The sequence below is a fragment of the Micromesistius poutassou genome (genome assembly GCF_964030765.1).
Source record: "Micromesistius poutassou genome assembly, chromosome: 20".
Taxonomy (NCBI): Eukaryota; Metazoa; Chordata; class Actinopteri; order Gadiformes; family Gadidae; genus Micromesistius; species Micromesistius poutassou.
The window spans coordinates 12578661-12600839 of NC_140290.1; the positions used below are offsets into that span (position 1 = coordinate 12578661).

At 46.6% G+C, this 22179-nt stretch overlaps 1 protein-coding gene across 1 annotated transcript; it reads right to left on the minus strand.

The window, feature by feature from the left end:
* Positions 1-1900: 1900 nt before the first annotated feature.
* Positions 1901-10360, minus strand: LOC311365456 (uncharacterized protein). The gene is made up of 8 exons (XM_084484993.1): positions 10009-10360; positions 7538-7635; positions 6292-6436; positions 4869-5012; positions 3574-4365; positions 3002-3133; positions 2663-2764; positions 1901-2216 (listed from the first exon to the last, which is right to left on the minus strand). Exons 2-8 carry the CDS (start codon positions 7616-7618, stop codon positions 2176-2178), a joined length of 1437 nt encoding a protein of 478 aa, XP_084341119.1. The 5' UTR covers positions 7619-7635; positions 10009-10360; the 3' UTR covers positions 1901-2175.
* Between the last annotated feature and the right edge of the window lie 11819 nt (positions 10361-22179).

Consider the following 22179-nt stretch of genomic DNA (forward strand, 5'->3'; position numbering starts at 1 on the left):
TTCCAGTCCTGGAGTGGACTGCTCACTCGTAACTGACCAGGTTAATAAATGTGCCATTTTTACTATAAGAAAATGTTGTCTTTTCCCTTTATTTTCTTCTGGGAGTACACCATATTATGTGTTAATAGGCTATTATGACATCTTGGTGTCAGGATAATAGCCTGCTGCTCAATGCCACCAAAACCAAGGAGCTGATAGTGGACTACAGCTGGCGGCTGCAGGGAGGAGAACACTCACCCGTTTACATCGGGAGCACAGCAGTGGAGAGAGTCAACTGTTTCAGATTCCTTGGAATTAACATCAGTGATGATCTGAGCTGGTCACACCATATTGGTGTGGTCACAAAGACAGCTAAACAGCGGCTCTTTTTTCTGCGGCGACTGCGGAAATTTGGCATGGATTGCAAAATACTGACCAATTTTTACAGATGTACCATAGAAAGCATTCTTACCGGTGGCTACAACATGGTATGGTAACAGCAATGCCCAGGACAGGAAATCTTTACAAAGAGTGGTCAAATCTGCACAACGTATTACAAGGACTGTGTTACCATCCATCCAGGACCTTTACAGCCAGCGCTGCAGGAGAAAGGCCAAGCGGATCATTTCTGACCCTAGTCATCCCAGCCACAGTCTTTTCTCCCTCCTGCCTTCTGGAAGACGCTACAAGAGCATAAGGACTCGTACCAGCAGATACAGGGATAGTTTTTACCCTCATGCCATCAGGATGCTGAACTGTCCTTGAACATTATTATTTTTTATTCTACCCTTTTTCTCCATCCTTAACTCCAGTATTTTATTTATTCTTTAAGTTGAACAGACATTTGAGCACAACAATTTTCAATACTGATAAATTATGATTTATGAGTACTTGATAAATAAAAAACTTGAACTTGAACTTGAACCAGAATGCTTAATTTACATGTTAAAATAGCAACATTTGGCTGGGGGGGATGCCCCCAGACCCCCCTACAACGGTTTCGTTTGTCACCTTTTTCAACCCTTATGAGTTTGCAGGTATGTCAAGGCAATTAATATTTCTGACCAATAAACTACTACACTTTGGATTAAGTCATTCTTTTAAATTAATTATTTATTTGTAATAACTCCCACTTTCTACCAGCAGATGACACTGTCTTCACGTTATTGTGACTATAGGACCACAGTAAATGTATTGGTTATTACCTACCAACACCAGTTTGCTCAATACACTTTACATTATGATCTGATAATCGAAATGCTAAAGATGTAAGCAGATTACTTAAAGAGATATGTTATATTTGAAGTTGTATAGCACCATTGGATAGTGTTACTACTATCACAGTCAAGATAATACTAGATAACTGTTAACGTATTTCACTGTTGACTTATTTAACTGTACATGTGTATTGTGCTACTCAAGATTGCAGTGGCTCTTTCATTGCATAAGCTAACAGGTATGAGTTTTAATAACAATATTATAAGTCATTGTCTTGTAGAAGTAGATTATTTGAAAGAAAAAAAGTTGTTTCTTGAAAAGTATTTACATTACACAATTGTCACTGTTACAAACATGAGCATGTCTTATGGTAACCTTGGAAGCACTGTATGTTGTTGCAACATATTCATTTCATAATAAAACCCATCAATCAAATTTTCCCGCATATCACAGAAAAAGTGTATTCTCCCTTTAGTCTGTTTTAGCAACCAAAGGATACTTTGTGATTGCTTTGTGTGCATACATGTGGTCTATGTGCAGCTGTTGACGAATAAGGAAAATGAAACAAATCAGATGTGGGGTCCTCTGACACACACACACACACACACACACACACACACACACACACACACACACACAGGAGCAAGAGACTACAGACAACCCCCCCCCCCCCCCCCCCCCCCCACACACACACACACACACATTTAAAACATTCCACCGTGGAAGAGGTCAGAGGTCACATTATTCTGGGTTGGGCCCGGCAAGGTCCACGGCCCTTAGGAACCCTAGAAAAACACACAGCCAACAGAACATACACACACTGTGTGAGACTGTGAGACAATGCTGCCACACCCCTTCTTACACATCCCACAAAAATGCTGTCATTAGAGTCCAAGACACGAGTGGAGGAATGGAACGGAGTCTGCGCGGGCTGCAGTTTGCTGTGGTGGGCTGAGGAGCGGGCAGGGCGTGAGGGTCTCATCTGAGCTGGGTTCTGATCCCGAGGGGCATGGGGTTCTCTGCAGGGCGATCGAGGGAGAGAAGGAGCGCGGTGAGATTGGAACAAAACGTATACCTAATGGCTAATGCTAATGGCTTTAGACTAGGGCCGCTCGATTATTAGATGAGTTTGAAAACATGACGCATTTCTTCAGCATTTCTCTCCAGAAAATCCCTTAAATCCCCTAAACTGAGACACTTTGAAATGTCCCCTTAAAAAAATACAAAAAGGTTCAAAATAGAAAATGATCAAATCAAAAATAATGTACAAATATGTATCCAGCTGTTCTGCAATTTCTACAAAACATTTAGTGAATAAAATAAATATACCGAAAATATATATACTGTATATTTTTATAAAAATAAATAAATTGTTACTAGAATTTATTAGTTTGGAGATGGTTTGACGCAAAAATCGCGATGGAGCAGACTGGACCAGGTCTGGTCTCCACTGGGGGGGACCCACCTCTGTTCTGTTTGCTGGGGTAGATGCGGAGGAAGGGCTTGAACTCTTCCGGCGGGGGCAGGTCCTCCACTGGATGGAACTGGAACTTGGACTCGAAGTCGTCTAGAAACGGTACGACAAGAGACCATGCCATTAAAGGACGCCAGCCTGTCTGCCATACAGGTATTTCATTTTGCTCCACAGAGACACAGGAGATTACTATACTCTACTATGACCGCTGTTGCTTCACACACACACACACACACACACACACACACACACACACACACACACACACACACACGCACACGCACATGCATGCACACACACACACACACACACACACACACGCAGGCCCACCCAAGCTGTGCAGGTGTCCGTTCCTGAGGCTGGAGGGGGGCAGGAAGGGTGGAGGGGGTGGAATGCGGCCAGACAGCTCTGTGGTGGGCGACCTGGCCGGCGGGGCAGGGGGAGGAGCCAAGCGACTCACACCTGTTGCCGTGGGTAACCGAAGAACAGCATCAGTCGTAAACGTCGCCACCGTTCGGGAGCGAGAGATTTACAGCTAAGACGTCTGAGAGCGTGTATGGCAATAAAAAAATGAAAGTCGCGGACAAAGTCCACAATTCAAATTCCATTACATGGCATTTTCTAAGAGGAAACTAGAGGAAAGAAGATAAAAATGTGATATTCAATGCATAAAAGCTAGATTACTGGGTTATTATATAATTCAAGCGGGAAAAGAAAGGCAGTAAAACCTGTAAAACGAACGAAGCGTACTACAATATAACTTTAAACAGGACCGATTATACCAAAGGCAATCAAGTACTAAAGGTCAAGCCTCCGTCACCAGAGGGATACCCTTGTGTCATGACGGATCACTCTACAGCGGCCGGCCAGAGGACCAGAGGAGGAGGGGGGGGGGGGCGTACCTGCGCTGCGGGGCACCGCGGGGGGCCGTCGGGTGGGGGCGGTGCAGGGGTAGGACGGCGGCAGCGGGGGCAGGGGGGGAGCCCCGAGGCGCAGGGACACGTGGAGCGCCTGGGGCGGGGGCGGCGGCGGCGGCGGGGGCAGCGTGGTGGGGCAGCTGGGCGTGAAGGACGCCGGGAGGGGGGGCGGCGGCGGCGGCGGGGGTCCCAGGGAGACGTGGCACGTGGGCGGAGGGTAGAAGCACCCCGAGGAGCGGTTGGGGTTGAGGGAGGAGGGCGGCGCGGAGGGAGGGGGGTGAGGAGGGGGGGTGAGGGGCTGCGGGTGGTGGTGGTGGTGGTGGTGGGGGTGGGGGTGGTGGGGGTGGTGGTGGGGGTGGTGGTGCTGCACGGGCAGCCAAGTGGGCCGGGTGACTTGCGGGGGCGGAGGCGGGGGAGGGCAGGTGGGGACGGGCGGCGGCCTGCTGACGGGGCGGTCCTGGGGCGGGGCGGGGGGCTGCTGTAGCGGAGGTGCCGGTGGAGCAGGGGGTGGTGGTGGTGGTGGTGGTGGTGGGGGCGGGACGGAGAAGGGCGGCGGCGGCGGGGAGGAGGTGGGGGCGGGGGGAGGGAGCGGCCGGCCGGTGTGGGAGGGGGAGGGCGGGGCCGAGTAGGAGGGGCCGGGCGGGCGCTGGGCGGGCGCGGCCACGGCGGGCCCCCTGTCCGCAGGCTGGAGGTTTGGCGCCGGGTCGGTGCTGGACTCGCCCGGCGGCGGCTGGTTCCACACGGGCCTGGGGGTCACCGACGAGCTGGAACGAGACACTGGAGAGGACGCACGCACACACACACACACACCCACGCGCAGACACACACATTAAGACATCGTTAGGGAAAAGGAACCGTTGCCTATATAAGGGAAGTTCAGTGGGACAAGTTAGACAGGCAAATTAAAGTCATTTCCAGCCTGAACTCTTTTAAAAAGAGAATCAAGGCCTGGTCACTAGAGAGGGCGGCTGAATAGAGCCGGGGGCCAGTGTCCGTTTTCATTAAAAAAAAAAAATTGTTTAAGAAAAATCTTTTTATTGATCATCACGTACTCTGTGAGTGAGACTTGTCCTGATGTTTTGTGTTGAGGACCACAATGGAAACAAAGTCCTGGACTTTATTGTGTGTTTATCCTCAGTTGTATTTGATCGTCGTGTGTCTAAGGCATTTGTTGGCATTGTGTTGATACAATTGAATAAATCAAATCAAGCACACACAATTGAGTGGAGGATCAAACACAGCGTGGAGGACGGCCCGAGGTGGTGATCCACTGTACCCACCTAGGCTCCTCACTGGGTCTTTCTGTCCCACGGGCCGCAGTGTAGGGAACCCCCCGGCGAAGAGGCCCCCGAGGGAGGGCCCCGTCCCAGCCTGTGGCCCCTGGTTACAGCCTGGACCGCTGGACGCATCTGCACCGCTGGGCTCTGGGACACACACACACACACACACACACACACTTTTGATTATGATGTTAACGAGGCTGAATGTGGTGGAAGATGAGGGATAATCAGCTTGTCATAAATATAATATAGACTAGACTAGTGTGTGTATTCACATAGTACAAAATAAGCGTGGTGGGAATTTTCACCACGGCAATCGTTTCTGTCTGAACTGTTTGAGACTAAAATAGTCATCCGAACTTATAACAATTTGGCTAATTGATAAGCCTAATTGAGAGTAATAAACATACAATAGCATACGACAAGTGGAACAGGTCTCGAACACGCTGAGAACATCTCTGCCCCCCACGTGCTGATCCCCTTCATCGTGTAAGCTCTGGCTCCTATTCCTTTGCACTGTCTAGCCACCCTACCCGTTCCTAGCGTTGTCTGACGTTAACCTTTCTGCCTGGGGTACACCGGTCATTCTTCTACTTGATGAGAATACAGGAGAATACAGAATTATTTGATTTGATCATTGACAATTGCAATGTGGGGAGACGTAGTGGTGACTTCTCAGTCGGACCCTTTGACCCTTGACCACCAGCGAAAAAAGGCACAATCAACAATAGAGAAATTGAATGTGAAAATATCATTTTCCCATTACAATAAGTTCAAACATAAAACCAAGGGGCACACTTGAACACACTTGAAAACAGATCTATGATACAGCAATACATCATTTGTTTCAGTACACTCATTGTAAGTCGCTTTGGATAAAAGCGTCTGCTAAATGCCCTAAATGTAAATGTAATGTAAATGTATTGTAATCTTTCCCTTGCATTTTCCCCCCTCCCTCTGTCGTTCCTCTCCTGTCGCGCTTGCCTGTAGCGGACGATTCCTCTCCTCTTTCACTGCCCCTGCTCCTCCCTGTTTTTAGCTCACTAAACAAACACCCTCTGTTACACTGTCTGTCTCTCTCTCTCTCTCTCTCTCTCTCTCTCTCTCTCTCTCCCCCTCCCTCCCTCTCTCTCTCTCTCTCTCTCTCAAACGCTCTTACCTCGCCTCACCTCTCTCCCATGAGACAAAGACTCCCAGTGACAACAGATTCACGTGGTGCTCATTGACTGTCTGGGACGGATTCTGTCTGCGTACGTGTTTCCGTTTATTGGCCGATTGTCATGTGCGCCTGTGTGTTTAAAAGTACTAATCCTGCGGCTGTATGTGACTGTGTGTGTGTGTGTGTGTGTGTGTCTGTGTGTGTGTGCGTGTGCCTGAATGCATGCATGTGTATGTTCGCGTGTAGGACACGGCGCTCCCTTACTGTCGACCAGGGGCTCGCTGCGGTCGTTGACCTGCGTGACCTTCCTGAGCCGGGCTCCTTTCTGGATGTCCGCCAGCAGGGCACCCCTGCCCCCCCCGCCCCCACCGCCAGACTGGGACCTGGGAGGGTCCGAGGAGCGTCGTGGCTGTCTCGGAGAGGGAGAGAGGGAGAGAGGGAGAGAGGGAGGGAGAGAGAGAGAGAGAGAGAGAGATTATAATATTTGCCAGGTTGCCAGTGTGAATAGGTGATTGTCCTTAATGTAAATAAAGGTTAAATAAAGAAAGAAAGACAACATTATCGTTCATTTTACTATTATCACTGAATGTGCTGCAATGTCCAAATGCTTTAGCAACCACTTTTGTATATGTCCTGTATAGAATAATCAAAATAGCCTTATTGAAATTAAATAGAGAGAGAGGGAGAGAGAGGGAGCAAGGGAGAGAGTAACAGAGAGAGAGAGAGAGAGAGAGGTGTGAGTGAGGGTGAGAAGTGGTTGCTTTTTATAGTAACAATACTTGGGAGAGGCATTTGACGTGTCCACAGGTATACTTTAGATCTATTCCTGCCTCTCCCTCCCTTTGTGGCTCCCCTCTGTGGCTCTCCTGAGCCCACGCTACATATTTAACATCAGAGCTATGCGAGCTAGGGATGCAACAGGACACTTTGCTGCCATCTGACCCACCATCTGTGTGTGTGTGTGTCTGTGTGTGTGTGTGTGTGTGTGTACATAAGTATGTGTGTGTAACTGTACCTCTGATCAATAATGCAGATAGCCTGCAGGTTGAAAGCCAATGAGCATGATGTGGGTTGCGTGTAGAATAGCATCAGTGTGCGAGTGTGTGGCCGACAAATAGAATCTGACTATAAGCCCAAAGGGGAGGGAGGGAGAGGGAGAGAGAGAGAGAGAGAGAGAGAGAGAGAGAGAGAGAGAGAGAGAGAAAGAGAGAGAGAGAGAGAGGAAGATGAATACACCAATTTCCTATTCTAATTAAAGACAAGTGGCATGGACGAGGAAACTCCATGTTGAGCGAGCAAAAGTCCGCCCCAGGATTTGGATCCAACCGCCTGTTGTTTACCAATTAAACCAGGTCACCAGTTAGGCCACAGGTTGAAGAACACTAACGGGTTTAATGAGCCGTCTCGGCACAGCGCTGACAGGACAGGAGTTCACGGTTCAACCCTCAGTCGAACGCTTCGCGGGGTCTAACACATGAACATAACGGAGGGCCGCGGCCTGTGGCTGTACCTGCAGAGGAGCGGCCACGCAGGGCGGGGGTGGCGGAGGAGGTGCGGGGGGAGGAGGTGGGGGAGGAGCTGGTGAAGACATGCCTTGCCCTCAGGGTCCTTGATGGGGAGTAAAAAAAACACAAGACTCACTGTGACCCAAACAACCCAATTTGTGGTAGCGAGTGTGTGTGTGGGGAGTGCGTGCGGATGGTTTAGGCAGCCTCACCTGTCTGACGGGGCTGGGTGAGGCTGCAGCCCTGGTGCACATTGAGTTACCGGTGTGCACAGGTTAAACCAGCCATCTCAACACACACACACACACACACACACACACACACAGTCAGTAAGAGATCTCCTGCATGGTAACATGGTCCCGTGTTCCATGTTGTCATGTAGGAGATCTCTTCCTGAGTGTCACCCAGCCCCAGAGTCCAATCAGACTCTGCTTAAACCAGCCATCGTCCACACACACTCCCAAAGCGGGTTAATACTCTAATATTGACTAATAGTACACAGTTGGTTTTCAAGTAAAAGTTTTCAAGTAAATGTGTTAAAATATTTGATATCCTCAACTTTTAAGTACCTGTTCAACATCACAAAGACAATACATTGAGGTGAAAGGCAAAGTGCAAATTAATTAGCATTTCAAAGTTAATGTAGGCCTATTCGACCTTGAAGCATTTACTATTTTTCTAAACTAATAAAAAACTTAAACACTCGATGGGAGAAAGTATGACAAATGAATTGTAGACTGGCTGCATATAAAAGTATGTACGTAGTCTTTTAAAATGTAAATACTCAGATACCCTCAAAATCCACGGGTAAAGTAGAGGCTAACTTTCCCCTCTCTCTTCCCCTCTCTCTTCCCCTCTCTCTTCTCTTCTCTCTCTCCCCTCTCTATCCCTGCACAGGAAGATATTTCACCGCTCATGTCGCAAACAGGATACAGTGAGAGAACTTCTTCCTCTCTAGAGAAATCCAAGAACCCCATTCCCTACCCTCCACATACACACACATACATTCACGCACACACACACACACACACACACACACACACACACACACACACACACACACACACACACACACACACACACACACACACACACACACACACACACACGCGCACACCACATACTACGTCCAGTGGTTGGGTGGGTGGATGAGGAACAATGGTTTTCGTTGTGTCCAGAGAAAGGCCCTCTTTAGCACGGGAAGGCCTTAACTGCCATTATGTGCGAGGAGAAGGGGAAAACAACATAAGGAAATTCTCTGGGAAGTGCCGGCAGACTGCAGATAAAGAACAGGCTCAGTCACTGAACTATGTGGAGCGTAAGGAATTATCATCACCTGTGGCGGCATACGACATTACCGTCATGCCATAGGGCTACATACATACGCTAATAACTATCATATCAAACTAGAAACTCGTCTGCATTGTGTGCATTGTCCGAGTGAAGGGTTGCAGAGAGAGAGAGAGAATGACCTCCACCCATTCATCATAACACAATGAATTCTTGAGGGGCTCTCTGTCGTGGGAGTGAGGGAGTGGAGAGCCTGAAGTCTGAAGCCTGCCCACGTCTAATATGCTGTGGAATCTGTGGACGCCAGCCCCTGCGGCACGTTAATGAAATGGGATGATTAAAGAAGCCGCTTACTTTTATTTGTCTGGTTTGTTTTGTCGTGGTTCCAGCCTGTCCCCAGGCATCGAGCTAATGTTAACTCACTTTCATCTCTAGCTGCCCTCTTTGTGACTTTTTGTTCCTGTGTGTTTAAGAATGTGTGTGGAAAAAGACAGACAGGCAGACAGACAGAAAGACAGACAGACACCGAGAGATAGTCTAGTGACGAAGGGGGGAGAGAGGGGGTTCTGGTTGCCCTGTATTCAACTGGCAAGCTGTCTTGCCATAGCTATTTCCATCTTCATATCTGTGTCAAACTGTGGCTACTGGTCAACAGTTGACAGGCTGACAGGTGCTTGGTTTGAAATGTGCATTACATATGTGTTGCGTAATACCTTTGGGGTATTAAAATATGTTTATTAAACACCAACAGCCTTGCATATAACTTGTGCAGACACCCACACACGCACACACACACACACACACACACACACACACACACACACACAAATCACACAAATCATCACTTGGAGAAAGATTGCATTTCTTGTCTACTGTAAAAATAATAATAATAATAATTAAAAAAAAAATATATATATATATATAAAACACTTTCACAAAAAGTACACTTAATCATCCGTTAATGAGAGTCATTGGGCCCACCGTATAAGCGAGAGAAGCACCGATGTTGTCCTTTCAGAAGTTAATTTAACACAAGAAGAATGTCAAGAAAGTAGTAAGCTAGCCGGTAGCCACCTGTTAGATGAACGGTAATAACAACTCGCATATGGTCTCACAGTCGTATATACATATATACATATATATATATATATATATATAGGCCTTTGGTTTGTAAGTTGTTGCCTACCTTATGGAAAATAACCGAAGTCCGAACGTGTGTTGTGGATATGGCCCAGATAGAGGCTGAGCTGAGTCTGCACTGGGAGCGGGAGGAGGAGGACAGCTGCTCGGGTTATTTTCAGTCAAGCGTGCACCTCCATGAGGAGGGCAGAGGATAGGTGGAGTCGGTAGGTTAAAAAGACGTATTCAGCCTAGAATATAAATGAAGGCTACTCCTCTGACCTCTGTATCGGCGGAAAGTTGTTTAAAAGTTGTAATTCCAGTTATGCATCAGAATAGCAGCAATTATTACTACTACTACAAAAAAAACGAATGCAATGTTTTTATGTGTGTAATATAAGTGGTTGTTAACGTGTCAATGATAGCGGTATCCAGTGATGTGTTATTCACCTCTTGATGGGTACTAGGGTATACCCCCGCGCGCTGCAGGGCGCGGAGGCGGTCAGCTCGAGGCCACACCTCAGAGTTCACGCTCAAGTCCCGACCAATCACATTGAAGAAAGGATGCGCCTGCTTTTTTATTATTATTATTGTTTACTAGGCCTGCATTGGTGTTGAATATGGACTTTAAAATACTTTTAATTAGAGTAATTATTAGTATTATTAGTATTAGTTTGACTTAATGTAGTAGTCTACAGCATTTATAACAGTGTATTACATTATAGCCTATTGCTTACAATATTATTAAAAAAAATATATACATTTCAACCAAGTTGTAGGGATTCCTTGTGTGTCCAAACCAATTGTCTTATTATTTTATATTATATATTACTCTATTCTATTCTGATTCCATTATATTCCGATTATTTTCTAGAATCACTGCATTGTGTTTACCCTCTAGTGGTGAAGACTGGCGTTACACCCCTCGTCAACGCCTCCTGTGCTTCTTCCGAGGTGCGGGACTCTTTATGTAGGTATGAATGAACACAGTACACTAATGCCGCTTTTCCACCGCCAGTACCTACTCGACTCGACTCGACTCGACTCGACTCGCCACGCCTTATTTGCGTTTCCATTGGCAAAAAAAGTACCTGGTACCTAGTACCGGGTACTTTTTTTTAGTACTACCTCCGTCGAGGTTCCATGCCAGCGGAGTAGGTACTTTTGTGTGACGTAAACAGGCTGCTGGTAACTGATTGGCCAGCGGCTGTAAATGGGAATATTCACTCAAGTTAAGTTGTGTCCGGCGTGGTTGGAGTCCACGAACCCGCTCCAGAGGGGGACACTGATCAGCGTTTCGCCGTGTGTGTCGCTCCTTTCCCGGGGCTAGAGTTAGGCTGCGCGTCGTTATGTGTGTCGGGCGTGGTTGTGTGTGTCCGGCGTGGCTGGAGTCCACGGACCGGCGTTTCGCTGTTTCGTTTCAGTGTCGTTCCTTTCCTAGGGCTCGAGTTTCGCCTCTATCAACGTTACCGTATGACAACAATAGACGCGCAGTCATTGCGCTTTTTATTTTATTTTATTTCCCATCATAACCTTTCCCGGGAATCAGGAAATAGTCTTGATCAGATTCAGATTTCCCGGGAATCGCGTCTCCCGTGATTAAAACCTAATGACGACCCGCCCATGGTGGAGAGGTTCTTTTCTACGACCCGCCCACATTGAAGAGGTACTTTTTTAGATGGAAACGCAACCAAACCGAGTTGAGTCGAGGCGAGTCGAGTCGAGTCGAGTTGGTACTGGCGGTGGAAAAGCGGCATAAGCCACTGTCAGACACTGTTGGGTAACCCTTATGGTATACGTATCAGGTCAAATGTACAGTCTGACAATCGGGCGTGCTATGGTTCACATTGTAGCCTAATAGCCTGTCTTAAAAAAAAAAAAACATGAAAGTGAAACACACACCCACACGAGAAACGCGTACACCTCAACAAAGAGAGAAGAATGTGGTGACACAGGCAGGCTCTCCCCCGGAATGACAGAACAGGATCAAGTTGCCCTGGGCTGGACGTGCCCATTGCAGAGTGATCCTATGGCTTAGTCTTTCTTCATTGTTACTGGTTCCTAAGAAGTGATGGGATACCTAAATTGGGCTCGTTCCTTCCTCTCTGTCATATATTATGACTCCGTTTTTCTATGTTTGTATATTTGTGGTAGATTTTGATTGTAAACATCAACTTACACATATATATATATAAACATACATACATATATGCATACAAAGATACATAAGTACATACACACATGCTTTCCTCAAAGCTTTGTTTCAACTTGTAATGTACTGTTACTCTTTACTCGATCTATGTCTGACAAATACACACACACACACACACACACACACACATACACACACACACACACACACACACACACACACACACACACACACACACACACACACACACACACACACACACACACACACACACAGACACACACACACACACAGTATAAAATACTAATTTATTTATTTATTAAGCGTTACCTTCATTAATTTATCATGGGTGTGGTTCAGAATACAATTGTGTTGTTTAAGTACCAATAAACTAATCACAAATACCCAAACCACCGTTTCTTCAAGCTGCTTGGATGACAAAGTTTAGTTTGGCACTTCTCAGCTCTACCTTCAAATGTTAGCTTAGCTTCCCATTAGCTTTGGGAAAAAGTGTATGAACATATATTGCTTGATCCTTCAATTATGGTATAGCTAGCAGTATAAAATATACATTTGAATTGTTTTAAATGGCACTGAATCACTGTGTAAAAACAATGCTAAATGCATTGAAAAGCTGCTCATCATTGCACGATTTTCACAATAAACCTGCTTGTTCTACAGATAATCATGTGCTTTACAGCGCTATAACTTAAAAGCCAACTGCCACAATTGTCTGGACTTTCACCATTTGGTGGACCTCAAAAGCAAAAGTCAATTGACCGAATTTTGTTCAGCGATTACTTCAGGAAACATCAAAGAATTAAAAAAAAACACACAATCCTTCATTATTTGACACGTTATTGCAATAGAAAAGGCTGATATGTCCCAGAGTGAAACAGTAAATAGCCCAAAGTGAGGCCCAGTGGGGCAGGGGGTACCTGTCAGGGCTCTGAAGTGCTCAATGCATTCGTTTCTAACCTGTCTTTAACCTCTTTAAACATCCATTATGCTATTCCTTTGTCATGGTGGTTCAATATCCATTAGCAGAATACAGGACAAAATAATCTATTTACCATGTAGGTGTTTTTGTTATTTTACCGTGGCACCCAACAAAAATAGCATATGCAAAAATAGCCCCATATAGTATTTCCAAATATTCATAATATATTATATAGATCTTTCCTTCAATTTACACAATGCACTCGCTGCCCTCTTTCCTTCCACAATGGCCTGCAAAGTCTTCTTCATCTCTTCATCATCACCATCGTCACAGCCTGCTGTGCTTCACATCTTCATGTGCAGGCCTACAAATCACCCAGAGCCTTTTATCGATTTACTTTTTTTTTTTAGGTTTTTCCTTTCACCTTATCATCATTAATGTCGTCATCATCATCATCATTGTGGTCGTCGTCATGGTCACCGCTGGTCCTCCTTCCTGGGACCGTTCTTGTCCTGCTGCTGCTGCTGCTGCTCCTCGATGGGCAGGGTGGAGCGCACCCTCCGCTTCTCCTTGAAGCGGCCCGACCGCGACACCCTCATGTTCCGGCGGCAACTCTGCTCGTTGAAGACCGACTCCAGGTGGGAGTCGTCGTAAGTGTCCTCGCCGAGCGGCCCGCTGCTGTCCGTGCTAGGCTCTTTATTCCCCGCAGGGTGGGTCTGCGGAGCCGGGGCCTTGGCAGGAGGCCCCGGAGCTGCCGCCAAGGGGTCCTTGGCCGCCTTCTCGGGTTTGGAGGTGAAAGGGTTGAAGTCGGGGTCGAAGGACGCTTCCTTCGGGCCGCTGGTCTTCCGGATCCCCAGGAAGGACTTCCACCACGGGGTCCTCTCTGACATGGTGTCTCGGGGGGCCACTGCAGTCAGAGGCTTGAGTCAACTTTGTGGCATTTCTTAACAACACATTTCCCACAGGCCCTGTCTGGGATTAAGCTGCTATAGCCATAAGCCAATAGTATAAAAAAACACATTTTTGCATTTGCTTTTTCACTTTATATCTATTTTCTAATTGCTATTCAATCTTGTACGCATTGAACTAAGACACTCAGAAGGCTCACTTTTGTGTTGGCCTGATGACCTCTGTTTTCCTGCGTGTTTTGCAACAGTCATCCACTTGTCCTCATCACGCCTCACTGCACGTACTGTTGTTGTCTATTATCGTGATTTTTTTTTTTGATTGTGGTTGTGGCTATTTCTACGAGTATAAACACAGACTCATGTGTCTATGATTCTGTCGTCTTCCTTTACAATTTTATGCATTTACATTTTAAAGTGTCATCATCCGATAGAGGTTCACGATGCTGTTATTGCAGTAATTATACAAGTATGATACAGCATAACTAGTGGAACCAAGTTGAGCTTCTCTGTAAAACTGGTTTAATCAGTTGTGAGGACAGACGGGCAACAGCAGTGATTCATGGCTGAAAAACGAACACAATCCACGCTCCGATCACTTACCTGACTTGTCGCTTCTGCAAAAGGAGTAGATATCCTATAAAAAAAACAAAATTCAAAGTGCAAAATGAGCGTTGTCTTAGCCCGACGATTCCATGTGTCAAAATGCAGCAGGCCTACTTCGTTAGTGCAAACTACTTACTACTTGCAAGTCTACTTAAAACAAACTAAGAAACAATCCCTAAAAGAGTCATAGAATAATAGTTTCCATTTTACGCACGGAAAGTCTGAGTAGTAGGGCTCTCCCAGATGGTATAATCTAAATAAATAATCTTTATTCCGTTTCAGTGATTCCTTGCGAAGTGTACATGAATCAGAATTGACATATATATAAGGAGCGTCTTTCCTCGACTCGACCCACAGGTTTCCGCCTCCGAAACTCGCATCGGGAACACCTGACTACGTCTCTGATTGGATGGAATCGTGTCATCATGTGAGCTTGTCTCAGGTGAATCTATTACACAGGTGGGTGGGACTTATGGTAACCTAGCAACGAAACCCATGGGAGCGCTCATCTCTTCCCTGTGATACAAGTGTTTTTTCAACAATAGATCTATTGTGTCAATAATACAACCTACCCAACAATACCAAAGGACAAGAATGTATTGAGATTTTTGATAAGTTCCCCAAATCTTCATGACTAATTAATGAATATTAAGCTATTTTGGTCATATAGTAATTGCTAATGAATGCCCATCAGTTCCAACCAAAGCTCGTCCAATCTTTAAAACTGAACTTAGAAGTTTGAAGTTATATGCCTAGTTGTTGTTTAAGAGGAAACTGAGGCAAGAATTAACAACTTGTCCTTAAAATGCCGGTGTGCAATTGTAGTTGACGTAAGCTCACATAACTTGGGGGGTGGGGGGGGGGGGGGGGGGGGGGGGGGGGGGGGGGAGCTGTCTGGCCTGGCGCCAGTTTCACCTGCTGGTTCGCCCTGCGTTTCTGTTTCGGATATATGGGTTTCCTGGCCCGCCCTCTATGTTTCGGTCCGCTTGTGACCGTACATTGTAGTTTGACGGTAACATTCTCTACTTCTTTAACGGTCGGTCTGCCTGTCATTCAGAATGACACAGGAGACAGTCCGACAGACAGACACAGAGCAACGCTCGTAGTACGGAGAGCTTTCTGTACGGATGGAGTGTCCTTTCTTTCTTTGTCTTTCTCACCTCGATAATAATGTCATTATTTGCGTTACATGCTTACAACGTACAAAAAGTGATGAAATTGCAAGATTCATCCAAGTACCTACAGCCCCATCATTACCAGATTAGTCAACCTGCACACTCTTTTAAGAGTGTGCAGGACTTTTAAGAAGGCCCCTCAAGGGCCCTTAAGGATTCCCTAACAGTTGCCCTGTCGGTGTTTTCTCAAGGTAGAAGGTCATCTGGGTCATCACACTTTAGTCCAGCTGGCATCTTGGTATCGACGGGAATGCCAACCCAAAGGGTTTGCGTGTGCCTCTTAAAATGTCCTGTGAGACAGAGAGTGAGAGTGGATAAGACGCAGTGATGCAATCAGATCAGGGAATACCTCTGTGTGGTTTCTCTCTCCTCCGACACTCGAGATCTCTCTATCATACCAAGGAACCGGTTGAATGCATATCTGAGGGAATCCCTTCCGCCTCGTATACCCCATTCAACCTTCAGGGTCTACCCCTCGCCATACGCCATCGCACTGGATGCTCCAACTCACGATGAGCTTACACACACACGCACACATGTGCATGACTGCACAAACACACATACCGATACACAGACACACACAAACACACACACACACACCCGCGCAGACACACATGTACACACAGACACACCGATACACAGACACACACACACACACACACACACACACACACACACACAAACACAGCCACACGCCCCAATTCATAGACACACACATGCCACGATGCACACACACAAACACACACACATGCTCGCCCGCACACACACACACACACACACACACACACACACACACACACGCACACACACACACACACACACACACACACACACATTCAGACACATACAAGAACATGAGTATATATCCCCAGAAATATGTTTGTGTGCAGGAACATACTGTTCATGAAAGTGCACACTGCCTTAAGTTGACAAAATCATCTTTCTATGCTACTTCAACACAATTTAACACAGGCAAATAGATGCTTCCCATGAATGACCCTCTACTTTAGCCTACCGTTTTAGCCCTGTAATGTGTATCAGCTTTCCTACTAGAACTATGACTGTATTAATGACTGTATTATGAATTACAGAAGGGCTATTAGCACTCAATGCAATCCATCCAAGTATTATCCATTATCATTTAATTTACTATTTATACACTAAAGCACTTCTTAATTGGAATCCATTAGACAAACTAAGATATCTGCTGGCTTAAGTCTAACCTGTCCTTATAAAAAATATGTATAGCTAAATCGTTATGTTAATGCTATTAAAGATTGATTTAAAACAGGCCCTGATTAGATCAATCTAAACATTTCCACAAACTGGTATTAAATTGAAACTGTTTAGGTCACACCCCTTCTGTGTTGCATTCTCTCATTTGTAGTAGATAACTTACCTTAACTGGACCAGAAACAAAGACATACATACATGATTTCAAGATAGACCTCTATAAACATTCATGTGTGTCTGGAAGGTTGGTTCCAACAAAAACAAAGAACAAAACAATTTATACTGAGAGGTCGCCTTGAGTCTGAAATAAGTAAGTAATAAGTAATAAGTAATAAGTTGCCAAATGAAACACAAAGAATAATGGTTATGTATTGGTTTACGTATGGTTTATGTATTTCTGTTGTCATGAGCCAATCTAGCCAATCTTATGAATGTGTTGACTATAATTAGTGCTTGATTATTCACATGTATTGTCATAGGATTATGAATTGGATTCATCTTTCAGACTATATATAGAATATCCCACAGATGAATTATTAATTATTAAAATCACCATCATTATGAATCTTAGTTACTATAAGAGAGAGAGAGAGAGAGAGTGACAGAGGGACAACGAATCATATAGCACTCATGCAAACGTACACAAAAGCACATGCATGTTTGTGCACACTGCGGGGTTGTCGTCATCATGACTTGTGTATGACGATGTAAATTACAAGGGATCATCAACGCCTAAACGAGCCATGTGCGTACGATCAATTGTCATCTAAAAAAAGCCTCTCTTTATTGTTGTCGGGAGCACTTAACGACTCGTTGAGCCAAGGTGCACCGGCCATGGGAAAGACAGCCAGCACGCAGCCAGTTGGACTGGTAGAGTCAGCTCAGAAAAAAAAAACCTTTCAGAGGAAGTGAGCAGCTCTCTCTCTCTCTCTCTCTCTCTCTCTCTCTCTCTCTCTATCTCATTAGAGCTACTCTATCTGAAGTTGTCTTTCTCTCCCTCTCCCTCTCTCTATCTATATGTCTCTGTCTCGCTTTCTCTCTTTCTCTCTCTGATCGAGCTCTGTCACTCGCTCTCTCATTGTGTCTCATTATCGCTAACTCTTCCATGCTCGCTCTCTCTCTCTCTCTCTCTCTCTCTCTCTCTCTCTCTCTCTCTCTCTCTCTCTCTCTTCGTCTCTCTCTTTCTCTCATCATGTCTCACTGTGTCCTGCCACATGTCTATTTGTCTCCATCTTTATTTCTCTCTCCATCTCTTTCAAGTTCTCTCAATGTTGCTCTCCCTTCATGTCCTTCTCGGTCTCTGTTGACCTTCCTCTTGCACTCCTCTCTTTAACACTCTTTTTGTTCTTGTATTTCAGTCTCTCTGTCTATCGGTCTATCTCCACCTATCTCTTCCCATGATCTCTATCTCTTTATCTCACTATCTGACGTCTACACATAGCATTCTTGAACACATGAACACAACGATTCACACACACAAGCAAACATAAACACACAAGACACATGGTTTAAAATCATGTTCTACAATGTCCACACTGTTAACACCTCACCACATAGAACAACTGAAGATTAGACTGCCATCTTGCATGGTGCACTCCTCTGGTTTCCATTTGTTTGTTTGGAGAGAAGTTGCATTACAAAATGCGACACTGTGATTGGATCTTTGTCACTAGTAACCATAACTTATGTGATTTCCGCTCGCATGCAGGGTGGAGCAGTGCCATTCTTATGAATGGAATTTGGAGTTTCGGCAGTGGTATGGCTATTGTGTCTTTGTGTTTGATTTGAGGATTCCTTTGTGGTTGCTATGCCTCGGCGTACACGTGTATCACTTTCGAAGGGTGAGGTGAGAGCAAGAGGCATTTTTTGTTAACGTGAGTTTCCCTGTAACAGGAAGCAGTAAGTCTCGGGCCAGTTTTCTGGTTTATTTGTAGGCTATTGCATGTTTTACAAAGATGACACAACGCAACTTGTACACACACACACACACACACACACACACACACACACACACACACACACACACACACACACACACACACACACACACACACACATACACATGCTGTTGTGTCAAAAGGCCTCCACAGCTTTGTGAATATTCTAAATTCAATATGATAATAATTCCTTGTCATAACATTTATTTAAAAAATAACATGTTTTCATGAAATAATTAAAATCTATTTTGTAAAACTTGTCATTGTATAGGCTACCTTATTATGCGAGGGATATGATCGCTTCTGCGAAAGGAAAACGTTTGTTTGCATGTAAGTGCCACGGGGTGGCGCTGTTGTAATAGCAATATCACAACCGGACTTTACACTGTCCAATGTCTTGCGCAAACGGTTTGAACTATTGAAAGGAGAGAACTATTAATTCTTCTTCCTATTGCCCCATGATTTGTGGTGGATTTGTGGTGGATTTGTGGTTGTTGGTGTGTGTGTGTGTGTGTGTGTGTGTGTGTGTGTGTGTGTGTGTGTGTGTGTGTGTGTGTGTGTGTGTGTGTGTGTGTGTGTGTGTGTGTGTGTGCGGATGTGTGTGTGCATTGGCATGTTAGTACAATCAAGACAGTGTTTTGAATATACAAAGTGCTTTTTAATACAAATTACAATCCAAGGTCGACAATGTCTATGAGCCCAATACCTTTAGTTTCTTAGCAGATTGTTTTCTTGTCAAAATGCTATTTTGAATCCTTCTTGTCAATTCAAAAACAGACAGTGTTTAAGGAATAGTTAGTGAATGACCAACCACCGATTTGGCACCAGAGGGAGCTATATAACCAAACAAAAATATTTAATGAAGCATGCCATCGCTTACTTTATCGCACCCTGATCTCATCAGAGCGTCGACCTCCTAACATAACTTAACTTTAAATAGTACCTTGTAGATCATTGTGCAGAGATGTGAAGCTTCTGACTTTGCGCAGTGACACAAATCATATTAAGGGTCTTTATGTATCAAAACCTGAGATTAGCTGGTCTTCTGTCGCCCAAAGCCTACATGAACAGAGAAATACTCAATAATCACAACTGTATATTCAACCCATGCGAATGTTCTGTCAATTGTCAATGGTCCTGTCATCTTATCAATGTATATGATTCACAATAAGGAGTTCAAAGTAAAGCTGTTATGGGCATCCCTATATTCTAATTACTCGAAACCATCCCCCTTACCCCGCAGGGATCTGCTGACAGTTTGGAATCTGATTCTTCTCCACAATAACGCTGCTATTGGGCCATGGTGCACTTTGCCCACTCAAGTATGCAACTAAAGAGAGCCACACCACATATTCAATGAAATACGCCGGACAATAGCATGTCCGGCGCCCCAGGGCTCACGTCACACACATGGACCTACGAAATGGTTGTGATTGAATTGCCTTGACCCTTTACATAACCACTGTGCATTGGCCTGAAATGTAGCATAAAATAATCCCCCATTGAAGTTAAAAATACTTTGAATGGAGTTCACTGGAAAGGTGCGGGGCTTATTTCATCGTCATGCGTGCAAAGCCCTCGTAACTCTCCTGCTGGCTGCTTGACAACAAGTACTGTAAGCCTTTGTAAGTTTGCAGAAGGTTCAGACACTCTTCCCCCCCCCCCCCTTCCTCCCAATCTGTCATCAAAACAGAAAAGTCCATCAACGGTCTGCGTCTCCCGATCAGATAGGGGAGCGAACCGCGTCGCAGTGTTTGCGAGTGCAAAGAAACATTTTGATTTTATCGAGGCAAACAGTTTCCGATGGCTCCTCGAAAGACATGATTAAATGGGGATACTGTCTGTTTTTGGTCTGTTTCTTGGGAACAAAGAAAAAGAAAAGCTCCTTTAGGTTGAGGAAGCAATCGCTGTTGTTAATGGTGCTTTTGTGTTGCAGTTCTTTACAGCAAAGTGCCTTTATTAGACGTGTGATCTCGTAGGCCCGGAAAGATTGTTATCAATATGAATGAACCGTCGAGATTACCTCCCTGTCGTCCGTCTCCCTGGAGTTTGTCGTGACCGAACAACGACAACAATATAATCCGTGCATCGGTGACACTTTTTTCTGATGGCTGTTCCATCTGAGGCCAGACTCACGTTCAAACCGCAGAGAGTGTGAACGTCATCAGAGTGGGACTAAAGGATTCCGGAATGAAGACAAAAGCATGCTTTCGTTAAGTCTCCAATATCTGACCCATTCTGGTATCTGTGTATCACATGTCATCGCCCCCCCCCCATTTCAATCTCTTTGAATTCACACTTCTGTCATGCAGAGATTTGCCATCTCCCTCACCCCCCAAAGGAGTGGAGGGTGAGGTAACCGCGTCCCCCGTTTATAAATGACTGTACTCTTACCTACCTGCCTCCCCTCGCCCATACCCCCACCTCCCGCCTGCCTCCTCCTCCTCCTCCTCCTCCTCCTTCCTCCTCCCTCCTGGCTCAGCCTGGGTGAGGGGGGGGGGGGGGTGGGGGGGGGATCAACGTGGAGCTGGCTATCAGGGTCGGGATTAGGAAAAGGCACCGCGTCAATCTCACATGTCTGTCAGAGACGTCTGGCTCTCAGCACACCGGCGGGCAAAGTCCTCCATGCTGCTGACTCAATCCAGGTACCCCCCCCCCCACTGTCTGCACTCCCCTCCCCTCCCCACCTCCCCCCTCCCCACCACGCCTCCCACCCCCCCTGCTCCCCCCTCCCCACCACGCCTCCCTCCCACCCCCCCCTGCTCCCCCCTCCCCCTCCCCACCACGCCTCCCTCCCACCCCCCCCTGCTCCCCCCTCCCCCTCCCCACCACGCCTCCCTCCCACCCCCCCCTGCTCCCCCCTCCCCCTCCCCACCACGCCTCCCTCCCACCCCCCCCCTGCTCCCCCCTCCCCCCTCCCCACCACGCCTCCCCCCCACCCCGCCCTGCTCCCCCCTCCCCACCACGCCTCCCTCCCACCCCCCCCTGCTCCCCCCTCCCCACCACGCCTCCCTCCCACCCCGCCCTGCTCCCCCTCCCCTCCCCACCACGCCTCCCACCCACCCCGCCCTGCTCCCCCCCTCCCCCCTCCCCACCACGCCTCCCTCCCACCCCCCCCTGCTCCCCCCTCCCCCTCCCCACCACGCCTCCCTCCCACCCCCCCCTGCTCCCCCCTCCCCCTCCCCACCACGCCTCCCTCCCACCCCCCCCCTGCTCCCCCCTCCCCCCTCCCCACCACGCCTCCCCCCCACCCCGCCCTGCTCCCCCCTCCCCACCACGCCTCCCTCCCA

Coding starts and splice junctions, on each gene's coding strand:
- LOC311365456 (XM_084484993.1), bottom strand. CDS start 7,618: ATGTCTTCACCAGCTCCTCCCCCACCTCCTCCCCCCGCACCTCCTCCG. Junction 6,437..7,537: donor GCGTGGCCGCTCCTCTGCAG/GTACAGCCACAG, acceptor TCTCCGAGACAG/CCACGACGCTCCTCGGACCC. Junction 2,217..2,662: donor CCCCAGCAAACAGAACAGAG/GTGGGTCCCCCC, acceptor ATCGCCCTGCAG/AGAACCCCATGCCCCTCGGG.